At 44.1% G+C, this 18555-nt stretch overlaps 2 protein-coding genes across 3 annotated transcripts in view; one reads left to right on the forward strand and one right to left on the reverse strand.

Annotated features, from left to right (window-relative positions):
- CXHXorf38 (chromosome X CXorf38 homolog) overlaps positions 1-10646 on the forward strand; it is a 21184-nt gene extending 10538 nt beyond the window's left edge. For both annotated transcript variants that reach the window (XM_031028463.2, XM_081808982.1), the window contains 2 exons: positions 8606-8768; positions 10320-10646. In XM_031028463.2, coding sequence (XP_030884323.1) covers positions 8606-8767 — 162 coding nt within the window. In that variant the 3' untranslated portion in view covers position 8768; positions 10320-10646. The remainder of the gene's footprint in view (positions 1-8605; positions 8769-10319) is intronic.
- Positions 10647-15014: 4368 nt separating this feature from the next.
- Positions 15015-16054, reverse strand: MPC1L (mitochondrial pyruvate carrier 1 like). The gene has a single exon (XM_031028456.2). It carries the CDS (start codon positions 15760-15762, stop codon positions 15208-15210), a length of 555 nt encoding a protein of 184 aa, XP_030884316.2. The 5' UTR covers positions 15763-16054; the 3' UTR covers positions 15015-15207.
- Positions 16055-18555: the final 2501 nt, after the last annotated feature.

Genomic DNA, 18555 nt, shown 5'->3' on the forward strand with positions numbered 1-18555 from the left:
CCTTTAGGTGTAGGGTTAGGTTGTGTATTTGAGACCTTTCTTGTTTCTTGAAAAAGGCTTGTATTGCTATATACTTCCCTCTTAGGACTGCCTTTGCTGCATCCCAAAGATTTTGAACAGTTATGTTTTCATTTTCATTTGTTTCCATGAATTTTTTAAATTCTTTAATTTCCTGGTTGACCCATTCATTCTTTAGTAGGATGCTCTTTAGCCTCCATGTATTTGAGTTCTTTCCAACTTTCCTCTTGTGATTGAGTTCCAGTTTCAAAGCATTGTGGTCCAAAAATATGCAAGGAATGATCCCAATCTTTTGGTACCAGTTGAGACCTGATTTGTGTCCCAGGATGTGATCTATTCTGGAGAATGTTCCATGTGCACTAGAGAACATGTGTATTCTGTTGCTTTGGGATGGAATGTTCTGAATATATTTCTGAAGTCCCATCTGGCCCAGTCTGTCATTTAAAGCCCTTATTTCCTTGTTGATCTTTAGCTTACATGATTTGTCCATTTCAGTGAGGGGGGTATTAAAGTCCTCTACTATTACTGTTGATGTGTTTCTTTGACTTTGTTATTAATTGGCTGCTCCCATGTTAGGCATAAATATTTACAATTGTTAGATCTTCTTGTTAGATAGACCCTTTAAGTACGATATAGTGTCCTTCCTCATCTCTTATTACAGTCTTTGGTTTAAAATCTAATTTGTCTGATATAAGGATTGCCACCCAGCTTTCTTTTGATGTCCATTAGCATGGTAAATGGTTTTCCACCCCCTCACTTTCAATCTGGGGGTGTCTTTGGGTCTAAAATGAGTCTCTTGCAGACAGCATATTGATGGGTCTTATTTTTTTTATCCAATCTGATACCCTGTGTCTTTTGATTGGGGCATTTAACCCATTTACATTCGGGGTAACTACTGAAAGATATGAATTTAGTGCCATTGTATTGCCTGTAAAGTCACTGTTTCTGGATATTGTCTCTGTTCCTTTCTGGTCTTTGTTACTTTTAGGCTCTCTCTTTGCTTAGAGGACCCCTTTCAATATTTCTTGTAGGGCTGGTTTGGTGTTCACAAATTCTTTTAGTTTTTGTTTGTTCTGGAAGCTTTTTGTCTCTCCTTCTATTTTCAATGACAGCCTAGCTGGATATAGTATTCTTGGCTCATATTTTTCTCGTTTAGTACCCTGAATATATCATGCCAGTCCTTTTTGGCCTGCCAGGACTCAATGGATAGGTCTGCTGCCAATCTAATGTTTCTGCTGTTATAAGTTACAGACCTCTTGTCCCAAGCTGCTTTCTGAATTTTCTCTTTGTCTCTGAGATTTGTAAGTTTTACTATTAGATGTCGGGGTGTTGACCTACTTTTATTGATTTTGATGGGGGTTCTCTGTGCCTCCTGGATTTTAATGCCTGTTTCCTTCCCCAAAGTAGGGAAATTCTCTGCAGTAATTTCCTCCAATATACCTTCTGCCCCCCTCTCTCTTTCTTCTTCTTCTGGGATCCCAATTATTCTAATATTGTTTCGTCTTATGGTATCACTTATGTCTCGAATTCTGCCCTTGTGATCCAGTAGTTGTTCATCTCTCTTTCTCCCAACTTCTTTATTCTACATCATTTTGTCTTCTATATCACTAATTCTCTCTTCTGCCTCATTTATCCTAGCAGTTAGAGCCTCCATTTTTGATTGCCCCTCATTAATAGCCTTTATGATTTCGACTTGGTTAGATTTTATTTCTCCAGAAAGGGATTCTCTTGTGTCTTCTATGCTTTTTTCAAGCCCAGCTAGTATCTTTATAATCGTCATTCTGAACTCTAGTTCTGACATCTTACTAATGTCCGTATTGATTAGGTCCCTGGCAGTTGGTACTGCCTCTTGTTATTTTTTTTGAGGTGAGTTTTTCCATTTTGTCCAGAGAAGAATAGATGAATGAGAGAATAAGATGCTAAAAGGGTAACAACAACTCCAGAAAAATATACACTAAACAAATCATAAGAGACCCAAAACCAGGGAGAAAAGAAAAAAAAAAAAGAATATGATCAAACAGGTGAATAGAACAGGGGCACACACTAGATTTGGGGTGTATTTTGGTCTGTTAGAAGAAACTGCCTCTCAAAATTTTAAAGAAAAAAGTACACACAAAAATAAGGGTAAATATGAAGGAATGGAATATGACTGTAAAAATGAAAATTAAAAAAGATTTTAAAAAAGGAATTGATAAGTTGCTTAAAAAATTTTTTTTAAAAATTAAAAAATTTAAAAAAAAAGAGAGAATGTGATCAGGCCGGTGAATAGAACAGAGCCATACACTAGATTTAGGGTATATTTTGGTCTGTTAGAAGGAACTGCGTCCCAAAATTTTAAAGAAACAAAAACTTATATATATATAAAACTAAGGGTAAATACGATGAAGGGATGTAATATAACTGTAAAAATGAAAATTAAAAAAGATTTTAAAAAGGAATTCATAAGATGTTGGTTGAAAAGGAAAGAAGAAATATTCAACTAAAAAAATAGAAAAAGAAAAAAGAAAATTTTAAAAATTAACTTTGAAAGACTAAAGCATCATGGGAAAAAAGCCCCCCTAGCGCTGGGGTTTTGTAGTTCTCATTGATCGGTAAACTTGGTCTTGGCTGGCTGTTCCTGCTGATCTTCTGGGGGAGGGGCCTGTTGCCGTGGTTCCCAAATGTCTTTGCCGGAGGCGGAATTGCCCAGCCCTTGCTGGTCCGGGCTAAGTAATCTGCTCGGGTTTGCTCTCCAGAGCTTTTGTTCCCTGCAAGCTTTCTGCAGGGCTTTGGAGGATGAGAGTGAAAATGGCGGCCTCCCAATCTCCTTCCTGGAGGAGCCGAGAACTCGGGGCCCTGCTCCTCAGTGAGCCCCAGAGAAAAGCAGTCAGTCACTCCCGTCTCCCCGGTCTCCGGCTGCACTCCGTGCTCACCCGGCCTGTGACCGCACGTTTCTATCTCTGGCACACGACCCCGTGTGGAGTCTCCAAACCCAGCAGATCCCTGCGGTGCGCTCCTGCGCCGCTCCTCCCAGGGGAGGAAGGTGAGTCTCCCTGGATCTGCCACTTGTTGGGTCCCTGCTGGAGGAGCAGTGGCCCGACTATGCCCCAGATCACGGTTTATGACAACCCCGAGCTGAGAGCCTGCGCCTGGGCTCCGTCTCTGCAGCTGGCTTCCCCGCTCCGATACCTGGGAGCTTTTCCGCACTCAGGCACCCCCTGTCTTTCTGTGACCCCGAGCATCCTGAGACCACACTGTCCCGCAAGGGTTCCACCCCTGCTTAGCCACTGGAGCGACGTCCCTCAGCGGAGCCGACTTCTAAAAGTTCCGATTTTGTGCTCCGCGGCTCTATCACTTGCTGGTAGCGGCTGATGGAAGCCCCCTCCCCCGCCGTCTATCCTCCCGAATATCGCCTCGGATTCACTTCTCCGCATGTCCTACCTTCCAGAAAGTGGTCACTTTTCTGTTCAGAGAGTTGTGCTGTTCTTTTCTTCGATCTCCTGTTGAGTTCATAGGTGTTCAGAATGGTTTGATTTGATTTGATAGAATGGTTTGATCCCTATCTAGCTGAATTCCTGGGACCAGACGAAATTTAGGTCTCCTACTCCTCCGACATCTTGGACCAACCCCTTCTCTAGTAAAGTTCAGACATATTCCAGTACTTGCTGGATTAGAGTTCTAGATCACCAGGAAATCTTGGACGAATCATTTTACCTCTCCATTCTACCTTGTCTCCAAGGAAAGTAGTTTTGCTGGTTACCTCTTTAAACAGTGTTTATTTAATACAACATGTGTGTTTCATTCATTAAGCCATGCTCCTCACTGCTCCATAGGCCTCTGTTAACCATTTTGACCTTGACCTAGCTGCTTCATTCAACTTGGTGAGCTCCTTTAGCAGGACTGAGAACCACTGGTTTTTGGATGCTCCCACCCCAGCACACCATAGGCGTTTACAGTGATGAAAAAGATGGTTGTGTCTTCTATTCTTTAAATCCGTGTGTTTTATCTGACTTTATTTTAAAATACCATTAGAACCAGCCCCAGTTTTGTTTCTGCTACTTCCATCAGAAGCCGTGTGGAACAGGGGCACCTGGGTGGCTCAGTCGGTTAAGCGTCTGCTTTCGGCTAGGGTCATGATCCCAGGGTCCTGGGATTGAGCCCCGCATCGGGCTCCCTGCTTGGTGGGGAGTCTGCTTCTCCCTCTCCCTCTACACCTCCCCCCTGCTTGTGCTCTTTCACTGTCTCTCTCACACACTCTTTCGCTGTCTCTCTCACACACTCTCTCAAATAAATAAATAAAATCTTAAAAAAAAAAAAAGGCCATGTGGAACAGGAGAAGACACAACCAGATCAGGCTTAAGGCCCCAGAGGTGTCAGTAGCTCTGTCTTCTCTCTTGAGGGAGCTGTAGTTCTTTTTTCTGTTTGTGTAACAAACAACAAAATGCATCCATAGCAGCGCACTCAAGCCAGGAGTCTATGTAAGTTAGAAGCTGTCAGGGAACCTGGCAGGGACCAGATCCCCCAGCTTTCCATGCGAGGCAGCAACTGCAAGGGCAGGGGCTGACAGACTCCAGGCCACATGGCTGGCGAGTGAGGGCTGGCCCCGGGGGTCTCGCTGCTCTGGTCCTGTGCCTTTTTGCATGCAGCCCTGCAGCTCCTGTCTCACCAAGGAGCTAGCTACCGTAAATTTTGAACCCTCATTATCTCTGTTTCACAGACAGGAAATTGGGTGTGGGCTTGTCCTCTGGGTCCCCAGAGTCTCTAGATAGAACTGATAAATTCTCATTTTTCATGCTTTCTGTTCAGTGGCATCTCTCTTGATATTTCAATTGATCAAAATGTAAGTTAGGATTGATTAGCATGTTATCGCGAAGAAGTTGAAGGTTGGCTTTCCACAACGTGTGGAACTGCTCTCTTTTGAAAGTTTGGTACCATATACGGGCTTCCATGTTCTTTAGCGTTAGTCTCCAAAGTCAGAGGATTTAATAAAGCAAATTTCAGTGAATCTAAAGTGCCATCAACTGTAAGACACCATGAATCCAGTTACTTCTAAGAAAGAAACAAACAAAAAACACCACTGCCGATTTATTGTAAGACACTATCAACGGTAAGGTGCCTTCTCATCTGAGATGCTAAAAGATGAAGAACCAGGCATCCAGGAATTTAGAAACACCATGCTTATAGTAGGTGTTTGTGAAAACAGCATGGCTAACATTGGAAAGCCACGTTGAGAAGAAATGGTTCGTGGTGGTAATTTAGGGTGCCAGTTTCCGGCAGCGCATCACGGAGCATGGGGGTGCCAGGGACCGCATAGCAAACAGAGCTCATCACCTCCGTCCTGTTCTGTTCAGGTGACGAGCCTCAGTGATATCTCGCATTATGAAAAGGGGTTCCTATTAAAATACACTCTGCCTGTAGAACTGTGATTGTGAAATGCATTCTGCTCCAGAGCCACGTAGGAGCAGCAGCTGCTCAAGCCCTCTGAGACATGTGTGGACTGTGTCTACCACGGGCCCATCCGCAGCAGCCTCTGGCCGCCGCCCAAGACCCCTCCATGTCGCCCTCCCAGCCCTCAGTGCTCTGTTAGGATCCAGCGGATTTAACCATTCAGCTAAAGCACGGCAAGTGCAGTAAGGGGCTGAAAAACATGTAAGGAATTTGTGCATTCTTTAAAATCATTACTGATTTCTTAAACCCTGGTGAGGGAACTGTCTCACCCCTGGGAACCTTGAGCAGCAGGGGCAGGGACAGAACGTACCTGCAGCAGTCGGGGAAAGGGTTCAGCGTAGTAAGTAAACGACGCTCGTTAGCATTAGAAGAAGTGCTATGTGGAGCACGGTGTGGGGGATCAGGAGTTAGCAGAGGGGGGCCGAGTAGCAGGTTGCGTTCTGGTGGTCAGGGGGGCCTCGTGGAGGATTAGCCAGGCGCATATCTGGAGGAAGGGCCTTCAGGCAGGGAGCACAGCAGGTTGAGCAGGGCAGCTGGTGTGGGGGTAGAGAAAGAAAAGTGGGTGAGGACGATAGAGAAAGGAAGGTGGAGGAAGCAAGTCCTTGTGGCCCGTGAGCCACTGGAAGGGTGGAGGCTCTTCCTCCTGACGTGGCAGCCATAGGACGAGAGCGGGGAGACCCAGGAGGAGACTGCTGCCCGTACCAGGTTCAGACCAGGGTGGAAGTGGAGACATAGGGTGGTGAGAAGGGGCACAGAGACACGTGCAAGACAAGCCCAAGAGTTTGGGAGAATGGAGGCGCTAAGCCTCTTTTGCCTGGAGCAGTGCATGGCTCGTAATAGACTAGCTCTGGATAAATATTTGTGGAATGAACATAGAAAGCAAGGGATATACTGGACACAATGCTAAGCCCTTGGAGTAGATTATTTCTAGTCCTCATGAGAATCCTAGGTGGTGTTGGTATCACCATCTTTCATTTGCATATGTGCAAGGAAGCTCAGAAAGATCGGGTGTCTGGCCCAGAGTTACACAGCTGGTTAAGTGGTAAAGCTGGGCTTCAAAATCCAAGTCTGTCTGACTACATTCCATAAGTTTTCTAGTACTTTCAGTTTTTCCACCTCTATTTCCTCTTCTCCCTTTACCTATAAATGTGCATAAGTCTTCCCCGTTCTTAATTTAAAAAATTTGTTTTGACTGTGTCAAACTGGATTTTTACTTTGTTCCCATGTGTTCATTTTGAATTTTGTACCTGTACGCTTACTACTATTAAACATATGAATATTTTATAAATATTTAATAGTAATAAGTGTATACATATATGTAATAGTAATAAATGTGCAGGTACAAATGCCAAGTGAAAGGGCTTCATGTTATTTTATTTTTTTAAAGATTTTATTTATTTATTTGAAAGAGAGAGCGAGCATGAGCGGTGGGGAGGGGCAGAGGGAGAGGGAAGGAGAGAATCTCAAGCAAGACTCCCCACTGAGAGCAGAGCCCATCAAGGGGCTCAATCCCACAACCCTGAGCTCATGATCTGAACCAAAATCAAGAGTCGGCTGCCCAACTGAATGAGCCACCCAGGTGCCCCTTGTTTTTATATATACATATATATGTATGCAAATATGTGTGTACATACACATATAGAGATAGAGATAGATATATAGCCCTTTCCTACAAATGTAGGAGGTTTTAAAGCAAAAAGAATTTTTAAAATTGTTTCCATTTTTATTGAGATATAATTGACATTGCACAAGTTTAGGGTGTACGGCATGATGAGTCGACCTACATATATTGTGAAATGATCACCACAGTAAGTTTAATTAACATCCATCAGCTCATCTAGGTACAAAAAAAAAAAAATCTTTTAAGAGATGCGACCACTTGGGATTTACTGTCTTAACAACTGTGTATCACAAGCAGTGTTAGCTATAGTCATCCTGTCGTACGTTCCATACCTAGTACTTACTTATCTTATAACTAAAGTTTGTACCTTTTGACCACCTTCTTCCTATTCCTCCTCTGCCTACCCTCTGCCTCTGGTAACCACAAGTCTGATCTCTTCTTCTATGACTTTGTTTTGGGGGGCTTTTTTTTTTTTTTTAAGATCCCACATATAAATGAGATCATACAGTATTTGTCTTTCTCTGACTTCTTTCACTTAGCATAATGCCCTCAAGGTCCACATACATTATCACAAATGGCGGAATTTCCTTCTTGTAGATGGCTGAATATCCCATTGTATATATATACCACACCTATTACCCATTCATCTATCAGTGGTTGCTTAGGTTGTCTCCATGTCTTGGCTATTATAAATAATGCTGCTTATGAACACAGGGGTGCAGATAATCTCTTTGACATGGTGCTTTCATTTCCTTTAGATATGTTCCCAGACGTGGAACTGCTGGATCATAGGGTAGCTCTATTTTTAATTTTTTGAGGAACCTCCATCCTGTTCTCCATACTGGCTGCACTAATTTACATCCCCACCAACAGTTCACAGGGGTTCCGTTTCCTCCACATCCTCTCCAACGTTCATTATCTCTTGTCTTTTTGATGACGGCCATTCTAACAGGCATGTGGTGAGATCTCATTATGGTTTTGATTTGTGTTTCCCTAATGATGAGCGATGTCAAGCACCTTTTCATGTATCTGTTGGCCAATCATACATCTTCTTTGGAAAAATGTCTATTCAGGTCCTTTGTCCATTTTTAATTGGATTATTTGGAGGTTTTTGGCTATTGAGTTGTACGAGTTCTTTATCTCTTTTGGATATTAGCCCTTAAAAGCAAAAAAATTTGGGATGCCTGGGTGGCTCAGTCGGTTGAGCGTCTGCCTCCGGCTCAGGTCATGATCTCAGGGTCCTGGGATCGAGTCCCGCGTCGGGCTTCTTGCTCAGTGGCAAGCCTGCTTCTCCCTCTGCCTGCTACTCCCCGTACTTGTGTTCACTCTCTCTCTATCAAATAAATAAATAAAATCTTTTTTTAAAAAAAAATAAGCAAAAAAATTGGAGGAGACAAACACCCCCTTGTGTGGTCCCAAAACCATCTATTGGCGGACACATGAGCAGGAGCCGGTCTCGGACCTAGTAAGTTTTCCATCTGAATTACAAGACTGCTATAAAATAATCTAAGCTGTACATTGTATGGTTTCCTCTTGCAGATCTTAAATCGACTGCAAGTGGTGAAAGAATTTCTGAGAAGCAACAAGGATCTTAGAAATGGTCTTACAGAAGATCTGCAGAAGCTAGACAGCCTCCATCTACAGCAGCAAAAACCAGATTCCGAGGAACCTGGGGCCCAGAAACCTGAAGGGAAGGCCTGAGGTAAGTTTCCGCATATGAAGATAAGTAAGGACTGAATAACCTCATCACCTTGATGCTTGTTCTTTTATATAAGGCCATGATGAACACACAATTTAGTCTAACCTGAAGTTTCCCTGTGTCCTTATTATTTGAAAGAAAGGACACTGAGCTTTGTGCTCTAATTGATGGTTCTCACATCTGTGAAATAATTCAACATAATCTCCCTGTCAGCTTTGTTTAGTCCAATATACCTGAAGTCACTGGTCTAGTCTTAAGTAAATCAACTTTCTAACTTAATTAAAGGCCTGTCAACCCTAAAACGATGCCACTGATGCCTAGCTCTTAGCAACTTGTTCATTTCCATAAGAAAAACTTGTTAAAATGACTGTCTCTGATGTTTCACAGTTTTCCCTTCAAATAAAGAAAATTAAGTGTTTTAGGTTGCCCTTTGACAAAAATCAGGCGTGTTATGTGAAGGTCAGTACGACTTCAAACTCAGCTCTTCTTTTCTATGCAAAAGGAAACACCAGAGTACCCCGCCCAAACAAAAAGGAATTTTTGTTGTCTTTCCTGGACTTCCTTTGACTCTTTGGGAATATATATATTTTTTAATATTCATAAGCTTGGTGTCATGTTATCTGTAACCGCCCAAAAAATGTTAGATATTGCTATGTCAAAACTTGCTATCATCCAGGGGTTTTTTTGTTTTATTTGTTTGTTTTGATTTTGGGGTCTTGAGGTTTGGGGTTTTTGTTTTTGTTTTGTTTTGCTATTCAGAAGATGAGATTCTTTTCTGGTCCTAAACTTAAAGGTGCCTCACACAGTAAGGTCTGTGTTTGGCCCGGCCTGTGTGAAGGGTCACACAGAGTTCTCTGCCCCCCGGCACCCAAGCCCTCTACCCACACCCATTCCTGAAAGTCTCATTTACGAGGATGCCCAAGGGGTGGGCTGTGATATAAATGTTGAGATATAAATCCTTCCTTTTTGGAAGAAGGCAAGAAAACAAATCCCCTGAAAGGCCATTTCCTAGCCTTTTCCAGTTAGTACAGAACTGTTGCTCCCTGTTTCTGGTAGGCCGGGGCAGGAGGGCGAGGAGGTGAGCCCAGGCTGGTCAGGGGGCACCGGAGAACACAGTGACTTGACTGACCAAAGCAGGCAGAGGGCCCAAGCCAGCATCACAGACGGGGACGTTGGGGAAAACTCCGCAGTTGCTGGCTTCTGTGTGGTACTCCTGGGAAGAGTCACCTCCCGTGGCCATCGCAGCTCTTTCTGGTCAGTTCTATATATTCCGAGTGCCGAGCACAGGGCCCAGCCCTCGTGTGCTCTGTGGCTATTTGTTGACAGAAGGATACACCGACAATTTATTTTTACACATGAATGTGTGTCATACTGTTAAACTAAGCCTGGTCCTTTGTTAATGAGATTTAAGGATGAAATGTCACCATTCTTACGGAAATTCAGAGGCATCAGTCTCTTTGCACAGATTGACAAATTCATTTGTGACTGCCTCTATTGCTTTACCCCAAGAGTCTTCCACTTCTGACTTTGTCCTGTTTGTTTCCTCAACTGCAGAACCCCTGTCCAGTCGTTTGCAGTGGTCCAGGGGATCAGCCTCACCCTCCCCTCCATCTGCTCCTTTTCAAAGCCAGCAGCACTTAACTGGGCCAGGTCACCCTCTGGACCTTCGGGGACAGAAGTGCCACCTGCCCCGCTCCCTGGAGGAAGTGCTTCCACTCCAAGCCCAAAGGAAGCCATCCTTCGCTTGTCCAGCTGCCCATCAAGGACGTGGTCTGTAGACACTGAGCAGGGGGTGGGGGTATATTTGGTATGTTTTTACATTAAAATGCACGTATGTAATGCTGTAAACCCCGGATGAATGCAAATGTGCCTGTAACTGACTATTTGGTCTTGAATCGTACATTTTCTTTGTCCGTTCACTTCACGCCGTTCCTTCAGAAGACTTCCATAGTAAAGTGAGAATCTTCATTCATCTCGCAACTATGCCCAAACTAAGAAATTTGCCGAGACGTTTCCCAGCTTCTAGATGTAAGGTATATCTAGAAGGTGGGATCCAATTAAATCTTGATTCACTAACCAAGTTAAGACCTGATTTCTAGCCTTAGGAACTTGCGGTTATGAACACTTTCGTTTCATCCCCCCTGTATCCAGTTAGCTTCTCCTTCTCTCCCCAACATTTATCAAGTGTCCGCCACAGCCGGGCGCTGAAATGGATGCAGATGTGAGGATTTATAAGATGTGGACAATGGTATACATGCCATCATCTCTGGATTATTGTCTGCTCTGATAAATGAAAGATACTGTGCAGAAAACATTATACTGGCAACAATTTAATTACCTTGAAATCGAAGAAAGGGAAGACATGTCCAGAGAGGGCTTTAAAGCAAATGGAGCGTGTACAGGGACATCAGCCTGTGGGCCTCTCCTCTACGGATCTGTGCACGTGGCGCAGGATGTGCACACAAGGGTGCTCATAGCAGCGCTGGCCGCCGGGCATCAAGAGACGACTGGGTAAATCCCAGCGCATCCATGCCACAGAGCATTATGCAGCTATAAAGAAGAATGTCGTAATGCTGCAATGCAGTAGTATGGAATGCTCTCTAACACACACGAAACGTAAAAGCAGAATGTTTAACAACGCATGGCATGCTGTAAAACTATTTGTCTTTTTCAGTAAAAGGTCTGGAAAGTTGTGTGCCTTTCCCAGGCTCCTTTGCTGGGTTACCTCTGGGAGAGGAATTGGGGTCGAGGGGGTTGGTTAGCAGAAATCTGGCTTTTCTGTTTTGGGCCCCATCTCATATGAAATTTGTGCAACAAACACGTGCTCCTGGTATTTTGAAAGTTCTTAATTACAGTTTGTTCGTTTCAAGACAAGAGACATGAACAATACAAATTCAAACCATAAGACTTAACGTGTCACATTTCCTGGAATAGGTTGTAGCCTCCCATTTTTGTAGGTGTCAGCTCCACCTCCAGGGGCACTTGGGAGGCGTCAGGGTCCAGAGAAGCCCAGGAAGTGGTCTCCTTTCCACACAGGGCTGTTTTGTCTCCGAGGGCCTGGTTTTCATTCAGCAATATGATTTACTCTCTCCGCCTCTCCCTGCGACACAATATGTGGAAAGAATAAGAGGAGAAAAAGTTTTGGCATTAGGGTTGCAAAGGTAAGGCAGTTCTTTGCATTTTAGCCTGTGCTTTGCCAGGGAACTCAGAGGACCTAAGGAGAAGGACGTTACTTATTAAACTCAGTATAAAACACGAATTCTGGGGCACCTGGGTGGCTCAGTCATTGGGCGTCTGCCTTCGGCTCAGGTCATGATCCCAGGGTCCTGGGATCGAGCCCCGCGTCGGGCTCCCTGCTCCGTAGGAAGCCTGCTTCCCCCTCTCCCACTCCCCCTGCTTGTGTTCCCTCTCTTGCTGTCTCTCTGTCAAATAAAATCTTAAAATAAATAAATAAATAAATAAATAAAAATAAAAAAACACGAATTCTGGGTAATAACAAAAGTGTGTCAGTAACAAAAACTTCTGGAAAAATAGCTCTGCCAATTCAAAATGTTATTGGCTTCATAAAGTAGCAGAAGAGATCTGTGGACAGGTTAAACTGCCAAGGCCAGAAAGGATTGTGTTTGAGAGTTTGGGGAGATTATGAAGTGATTGTTACCCTAATGACTTGGAAGGCTCATTTTTATTAAAGTATTAATCACTTATATGGCTTTAAACATGAATATCCTAGGCAACAAAGGGTTAGACCTCTTAGGTGGGCATACTACAAATTAGATCCTGTAAGTGGAGCATTGCCTGAGAGTTGGAGGCATTGGAATCTTTTGGATTTTTTTTCTAATCATTTTGCCCTCTAAATTATAAATGTAGAGTGATAAGGAATTATCAGTAGGGATTATTACCTACTTTTCCCTTACCAGGTTAATTAGAAACCTACCTGCCTTTGATTGAAATATACTCAAATTACAAAATACATGTTGTAAGACAGATCTAAAAATATATTATTTCTATTCACATAGTAGTGAAGGGAAAAATTCAAGTTTTAATAAAAACCTTGATAAAAGGTTATGGCTCATTTCAAAACTTTAAGAACTGGTTTTTATTATTACATTATAGTCTGAACTATCTAAAATATGAAAATACTATCTTCCAGAGACTTCTTTCCCTCTTCTCAAACCCATGCTTCATGATATATGCATGTTAGTTATGACCACAAAACTGTAAACTGAGCATTTTGTGATGTCTTTAGGGAAGGTGGGTGATGACTTGACATGCTTTATTATTTTCTACTGAGTTTCAGAAAGGCATGAGAATTTTTATTTCAGAACCATATGTGGTAGCCAGCCTCCAAGATGGCCCCCCAAAGATCCCTGCCTCCCGGTATTCCCATCCTTGTATTTTCCTCCCACAATGTACTGGGGTTGGTTCATGTGGCCAATAGGACACAGCTGAGTGATGGTATGTCACTTCCCAGATGATGCTATAGAAGACTATGGCTTCCATCTTGGGCTTTCTCTCTCGGAACACTTGGAGGGAAGCCCTGTCGTGAGCAGCCCTGTGGCTCCCGTGCCAAGGGACTGCAACCTGCAAACAACTGTGTGAGTGAGCTTACCGCAGGCAAGTCCAGAGACTGCAGCCCCAGCGGACAGCTGAAACCCTGAGCCAGAAGCACCCCGCTAAGCCACTCCCAGATTCCTGACCCTCAAATTGTGTGAGATAGTATTTGTTGTTTTACACTAAGTTTTGGGGTGACTTACTCCATGGGAATAGATAACTAATACACAGTAGTTTTCCAGAGTTTTTCTCCCCCATATGCAGAATGTAAAATGCAGAAACTGCCTACAAAGAGGACTACTGCTTAGATGCCATAGAAGATAAGGGGAGGGGCGCCTGGGTGGCTCAGTCGTTAAGCATCTGCTTTTGGCTCAGGTCACGATCCCAGGACCCTGGGATCGAGCCCCACATCAGGCTCCCTGCTGGGCAGGAAGCCTGCTTCTCCCTCTCCCACTCCCCCTGTTTGTGTTCCTGCTCTCGCTATCTCTCTCTGTGTCAAATAAATAAAATCTTAAAAAAAAAAAAAGATAAAGGGGAATCTTCCAGAGTTCCACTAACATTGTGCCTGTCTTATCCGAGACCTGATGTCTTCAGAACCTTTCAGAGAGTTGTGTTCAATTTCTTTGCATTTGAAATCTTTTTTTTTTTTTTTTAAAGATTTGTTTTAGAGATAGAGTGAGTGAGCGTGGGGAGAGGCAAAGGGAGAGGAAGAAACTTTAGCAGACTCCTTGCTGAGCTTGGAGCCCAGTGAGGGACTGACTCTCTATCTCAAGACCCTGAGATCACAACCTGAGCCCAAACTAAGAGTCAGATGCTTAACCAACTGCGCCACCCAGGGGCCCGTCTTTGCATTCAAAATCTTTAACAAAAGCAGGGTTTAAGCACTCTTCACCCAATAAACCACTCTAGAACTTCCTGCATCCTTCAGAGGCAGGAAATCTGGGGTCAAATCCTAGAGGGCAGCCTCTGCTGCAGAGACAATGGCCTTACACCCACAGCCCCACCCTTCTCTTTCCCCACCTCATGCAACCGGGTTTAAGACAAGTCCTTAGCACCCATAGGATTTCTAGGGGGACACTGTGAGCTAATAATGTTGACCACTGACCCTTACCCCCAACCCTAGCTAGCGTTCAACACAGGGCAATAGGCTTACCAGTTTTACCAACTGCCATTTCCCAAATTTTTAGGCATGAAGAAAAGAGGAAAGGATTGTGATTTTGTCGTTTTTATTTTCCGTTTACCTAGAATCCAGGGTTGACAGCAACTAACCTCATAGTTATTTATCCTGTTTCCATGGTAGATTCTATAATTGCTGTCCAATCACCAAGAGATTCTAGGTTCTCTTAATAAGTACTTTTTAAAAGCCTAAACTGGTTTTTCACTGAATTCATTTAAACCCACTTCGAAGTATTTCCCTCAGTAGCAATAACCCCCGACTTATTTTTGCTGTAAAGAGATTAATGCCCGTACCAAGTTTTAAAAATCATTTATGCTACCAAGCAGCGTTATTTGGCCTGGACACCCGAAACAAGGAACAAAACACCATCCCCGGAGCACTTTTCATTCGGTTTTCCTCCCCCTGTAAAAAACTAACCCTCCAGGTGAGGGTCCCATGAAGAGGAAGACCAGCCAATCTACCCTCACCCAAAGACCATTTTATTTCCAGATCACGAAATAAACAACACTCAACACTTTCCGTTCTGTGCTATTTTCTACTTTTTATTAACCAAACTGCAGGTTTCAGTCGGACTCGCACTGTTTTATTAGAGTCAAAACCAAACTTCCCTGGTGTCTTCTTCAGGGAAAACAGTTCAGTGCTTGCAAGCTGCAAAGATTCGATCGGGCCCTCCCAGCCACGTTTCGGGGACCACGGGTTGGTGCAGGCGGCTGCCTAGCAGGAGTCGTCATCCTCAAAGCCGCAAACAGCCACAGGATCGCTGGTGGGACCGGTGGTGGCGGCCTCGGTGGCGGCCTCGGTGGCGGCCTCGGTGGCGGCCTCGGTGGCGGCCTCGGTGGCGGCGGTATCAGCAGCCGGCGCGGCGTCCCCGCCGTACTGGTGATTCAGGTAGCGGCTCAGCTGCACACTCTGCGCCACCACGTTGGTGCTGTGGCACGCCAACAGCAGCAAGTTTCGAGGCTGTACGCGATAGGCGAAACGCATGAAGGCCATCGAGTAGAAGATGAGCGCTGTTGTCATACGGCCACTGATGATGTCAGGCGGTTCGTTCATGTCCTTAAAGGCAGCCACCGGTAGGCCGCAGTTGGCCACAGGACCCCAGAAGTGCGTGCTGGTCAGGTATTCCCGGAACTCCTTGGTCTTCATGTAGTCCCTCGCCCTCCGCCACAGTGCCGCCACCATCGCCATGATGGCCGAGCCGTGAGAGCACCAACGAAATAACAGCCAGCCCACGATGACGTAGGACGCAGAGCCTACCCCGCGCAGCATGGGCCTGTGACCTCGCGCCTTCGCGTGGCTGCCAGAAAGTGCTCCACACTGCACGTGTGGATGTCGTGCGTGCCTGTGGGCGCGGGAGGTATAGCCACGCCCCCGCGCTTTTGCGTGACTGCCGTAAAGTGTGTCGGACAGGCACGTGCCGCTGTCAAGTACGCCTTTGGGGGCAAGAGGCGTGGCTTCACCCTCACGCCTGAGGAGGATAGCCGTAAAGTGTGCAGAGCGTGAATGCTCTCCTGTGTGCGCGCGTGTCTATTTCTCTAGCAAGGGTGAGACCACAGCCTTGTCCTTCGCTCGCCATTGGGCTGTGACCACCGTAAAACTCTCAGGGCTCCACGCGCCACCCAGGGAGGTGAGTGTCCAGCTGTGTGCTTCTCCTCAACTATCCAAAGGGAAAATTTGCCTGTTCTGCCCAGTCTGTGGGCAGTGTTGACTAGATGTTGATACAAAATCCTTCAACCGGGTACAGAGTTTTAGTCCTTACACAATTTGCCTGAGTGTTGCAGATATAGTGACATTTCACCCGTAAACATTTCCGCATCTGGCTCTCAACAAGGACATTCTCCTACTTAACCACAGTACAATAATCCACTCAGATACTTAACATTATGTACAGTGCTATTTAATATGCAGTGCATACTTAAATTTTACGGTTTTGTGGCTGTTTTTTTTTTCTTTTTTGTTGGAGAGGGGAGATCCAGTCAAGATTCACGTTTAGTTACCTCTTTTAGATTAATCTCCCTTAATCTAGAGGAGTTCCCAGCGTTTTTTCTTCCATGACATTGACATTTTTGAAGAGTACAGATCAGTGGTTTTTCAGAATATCCTTAATTTGGATTTATATGTTTTCTCATAATTAGACTAAACATTTTGGGTCAAGAATACTACACATGTGATGGTGTGTCCTTAGTGCATTACAGTGGAAGGCACATGATGCCACTTTGTTCCATCATTGGTGATATTAAGTTTGATTATTTGCTTAAGGATTTATCTGCCAGATTTCTCCCCTCTGTAATCAACAAATAATCCAAGGGGAGCCTCTTTGAGAGTGTATGGAAGTTCTACTCCAACAGTCTTTCACCTAATAGTTAATATCCATTGATGAAAATTCTTAATGACAAAACTGATGATTATTTTCTAAGTGTTTTCTATTTTTCTAATTGAAAATAATAACTATTGAAAAGTAGTTTTCATACATTGAGATACTAATACTTCAGTGATTTATAAACAAGACCATGGTATCTTTAAAAATTAATACATTCATTATCTTTATTTACATCCCAAATATTTCACAGATGTAGCTTAAAATATATAGTATAATCATTGCTCAGAAGGAAAACAGCATGATTTTTAGATAACTTTTTTAAAATGCTGGGCTTCCAAATATGGATGAGTGGTATACCAGTGTAAATTAGTTCAGTATAAGTTTGGATTAATAAATCAGCAACCATGAATTGAAAGACATTTTAGGCCTACACTGTCAGATGCTCGATGCTCCAGTGTCCTAAAAGAAAGGTCAGTTACCACTCCTGTCCGCAAAAAAACTTTCAGTACTTGTAGATCATCTCACTTGGGTTGTTAATTCATTTTGATTACCTATCGCTGTGTAATAAATTACCCTACAACTTAGTGGCTTACAACAACAGTCCCTTATTTTATTCACAAATTTGCAGCTTGGGTGGGACTCAGTAGCTCTCCTTATCACCAGCTGAGGCAGCTCAGTTTAGGACTGGAAGATCCGCTTTCAAAATGGCTCACTAACATGGCTAGAAAGTTAATACTCGGTGTTGGTTAGGAGCTCAGCTGGGACTGTTGGCCGGGAGACCTCAGTTCCTTTCCACAAACTGCTTATACTTCCTCACAGTATGGATGCCGAGCTCCAAAAATAAGCATAACAGGAAAATCAAATAGAAGCTATGTGGTAGGCAGAATTTTACCCCCAGTGATCCTTGCCCGGGCATATCTCCCCTTGAGTTGGGTGGAACCTATGAATATGATTAGATTTCACTCCCATGATTATATGACAAAAGGGATTTTGCAGATGTAAGTAAGGTCCCAAATCAGTTGACCTTAAGATAGGGAGATTTTGCACGTGAGCCTGATCTAATCACTTGAGCCATTTTAATCTGGGTCCATTCTAGAAGCCAGAGACAGAGGATGTCAGAGATTTGAAGTGTGAGAGGGATTTGATGTGAGGGAGATTATCTACAGCTGGCTTTGAGGGTGGAGGTGGCCACGTTAGCAAGGAATTTGGGTAACCTTTAGGAGCTGAGCGCAGCCCCTGCTGACAGCAAGGAGAGGCAGACCTCAAGTCCTGCAACCACAAAGAACTGAATTCTGCCAACAACGCTGGGAGCTTGGAAGTGGATTTTCCCCTATACTGTCTGAGAACTCAGTCCAGCCAACCCCTTTAGTTCATCCTTGTGAGACCTTGAGCAGAGAACCCAGCCATGCTGTGCCTGGAATTCTGACCTATGGACTGAGCTAATTAGTGGGTATAAGCCACTAAGTTTGTGGGTAATCTGTTGTGCCGCAGTACGAAACCAGTATTAGCTAGACTGACTTCTGTGATCTGGCCTCAGAAGTCACATAACATCGCTTTCTCCAGTCACACGCCCACCCAAATTCAATGAGAGAGGACATAGACCCACCTCTCAAAGGCAGGAGTATCAGAGTCCCTCTTTAAGAAGAGCATGTGGGATGGGAAATATTGTGGCCACCTTTGGAAAACACAGTTTACCTTATTACTTAACTTGAAATCACATAATTCTAGACCATTGGAGTTGA

The sequence above is a fragment of the Leptonychotes weddellii genome, chromosome X (genome assembly GCF_054177405.1).
Source record: "Leptonychotes weddellii isolate Sample4059 chromosome X, ASM5417740v2, whole genome shotgun sequence".
Lineage (NCBI taxonomy): Eukaryota > Metazoa > Chordata > Mammalia > Carnivora > Phocidae > Leptonychotes > Leptonychotes weddellii.

What these genes read in the sequence shown, in the direction of transcription:
- MPC1L (XM_031028456.2), bottom strand. Translation starts at nt 15,762, where the DNA reads ATGCTGCGCGGGGTAGGCTCTGCGTCCTACGTCATCGTGGGCTGGCTG.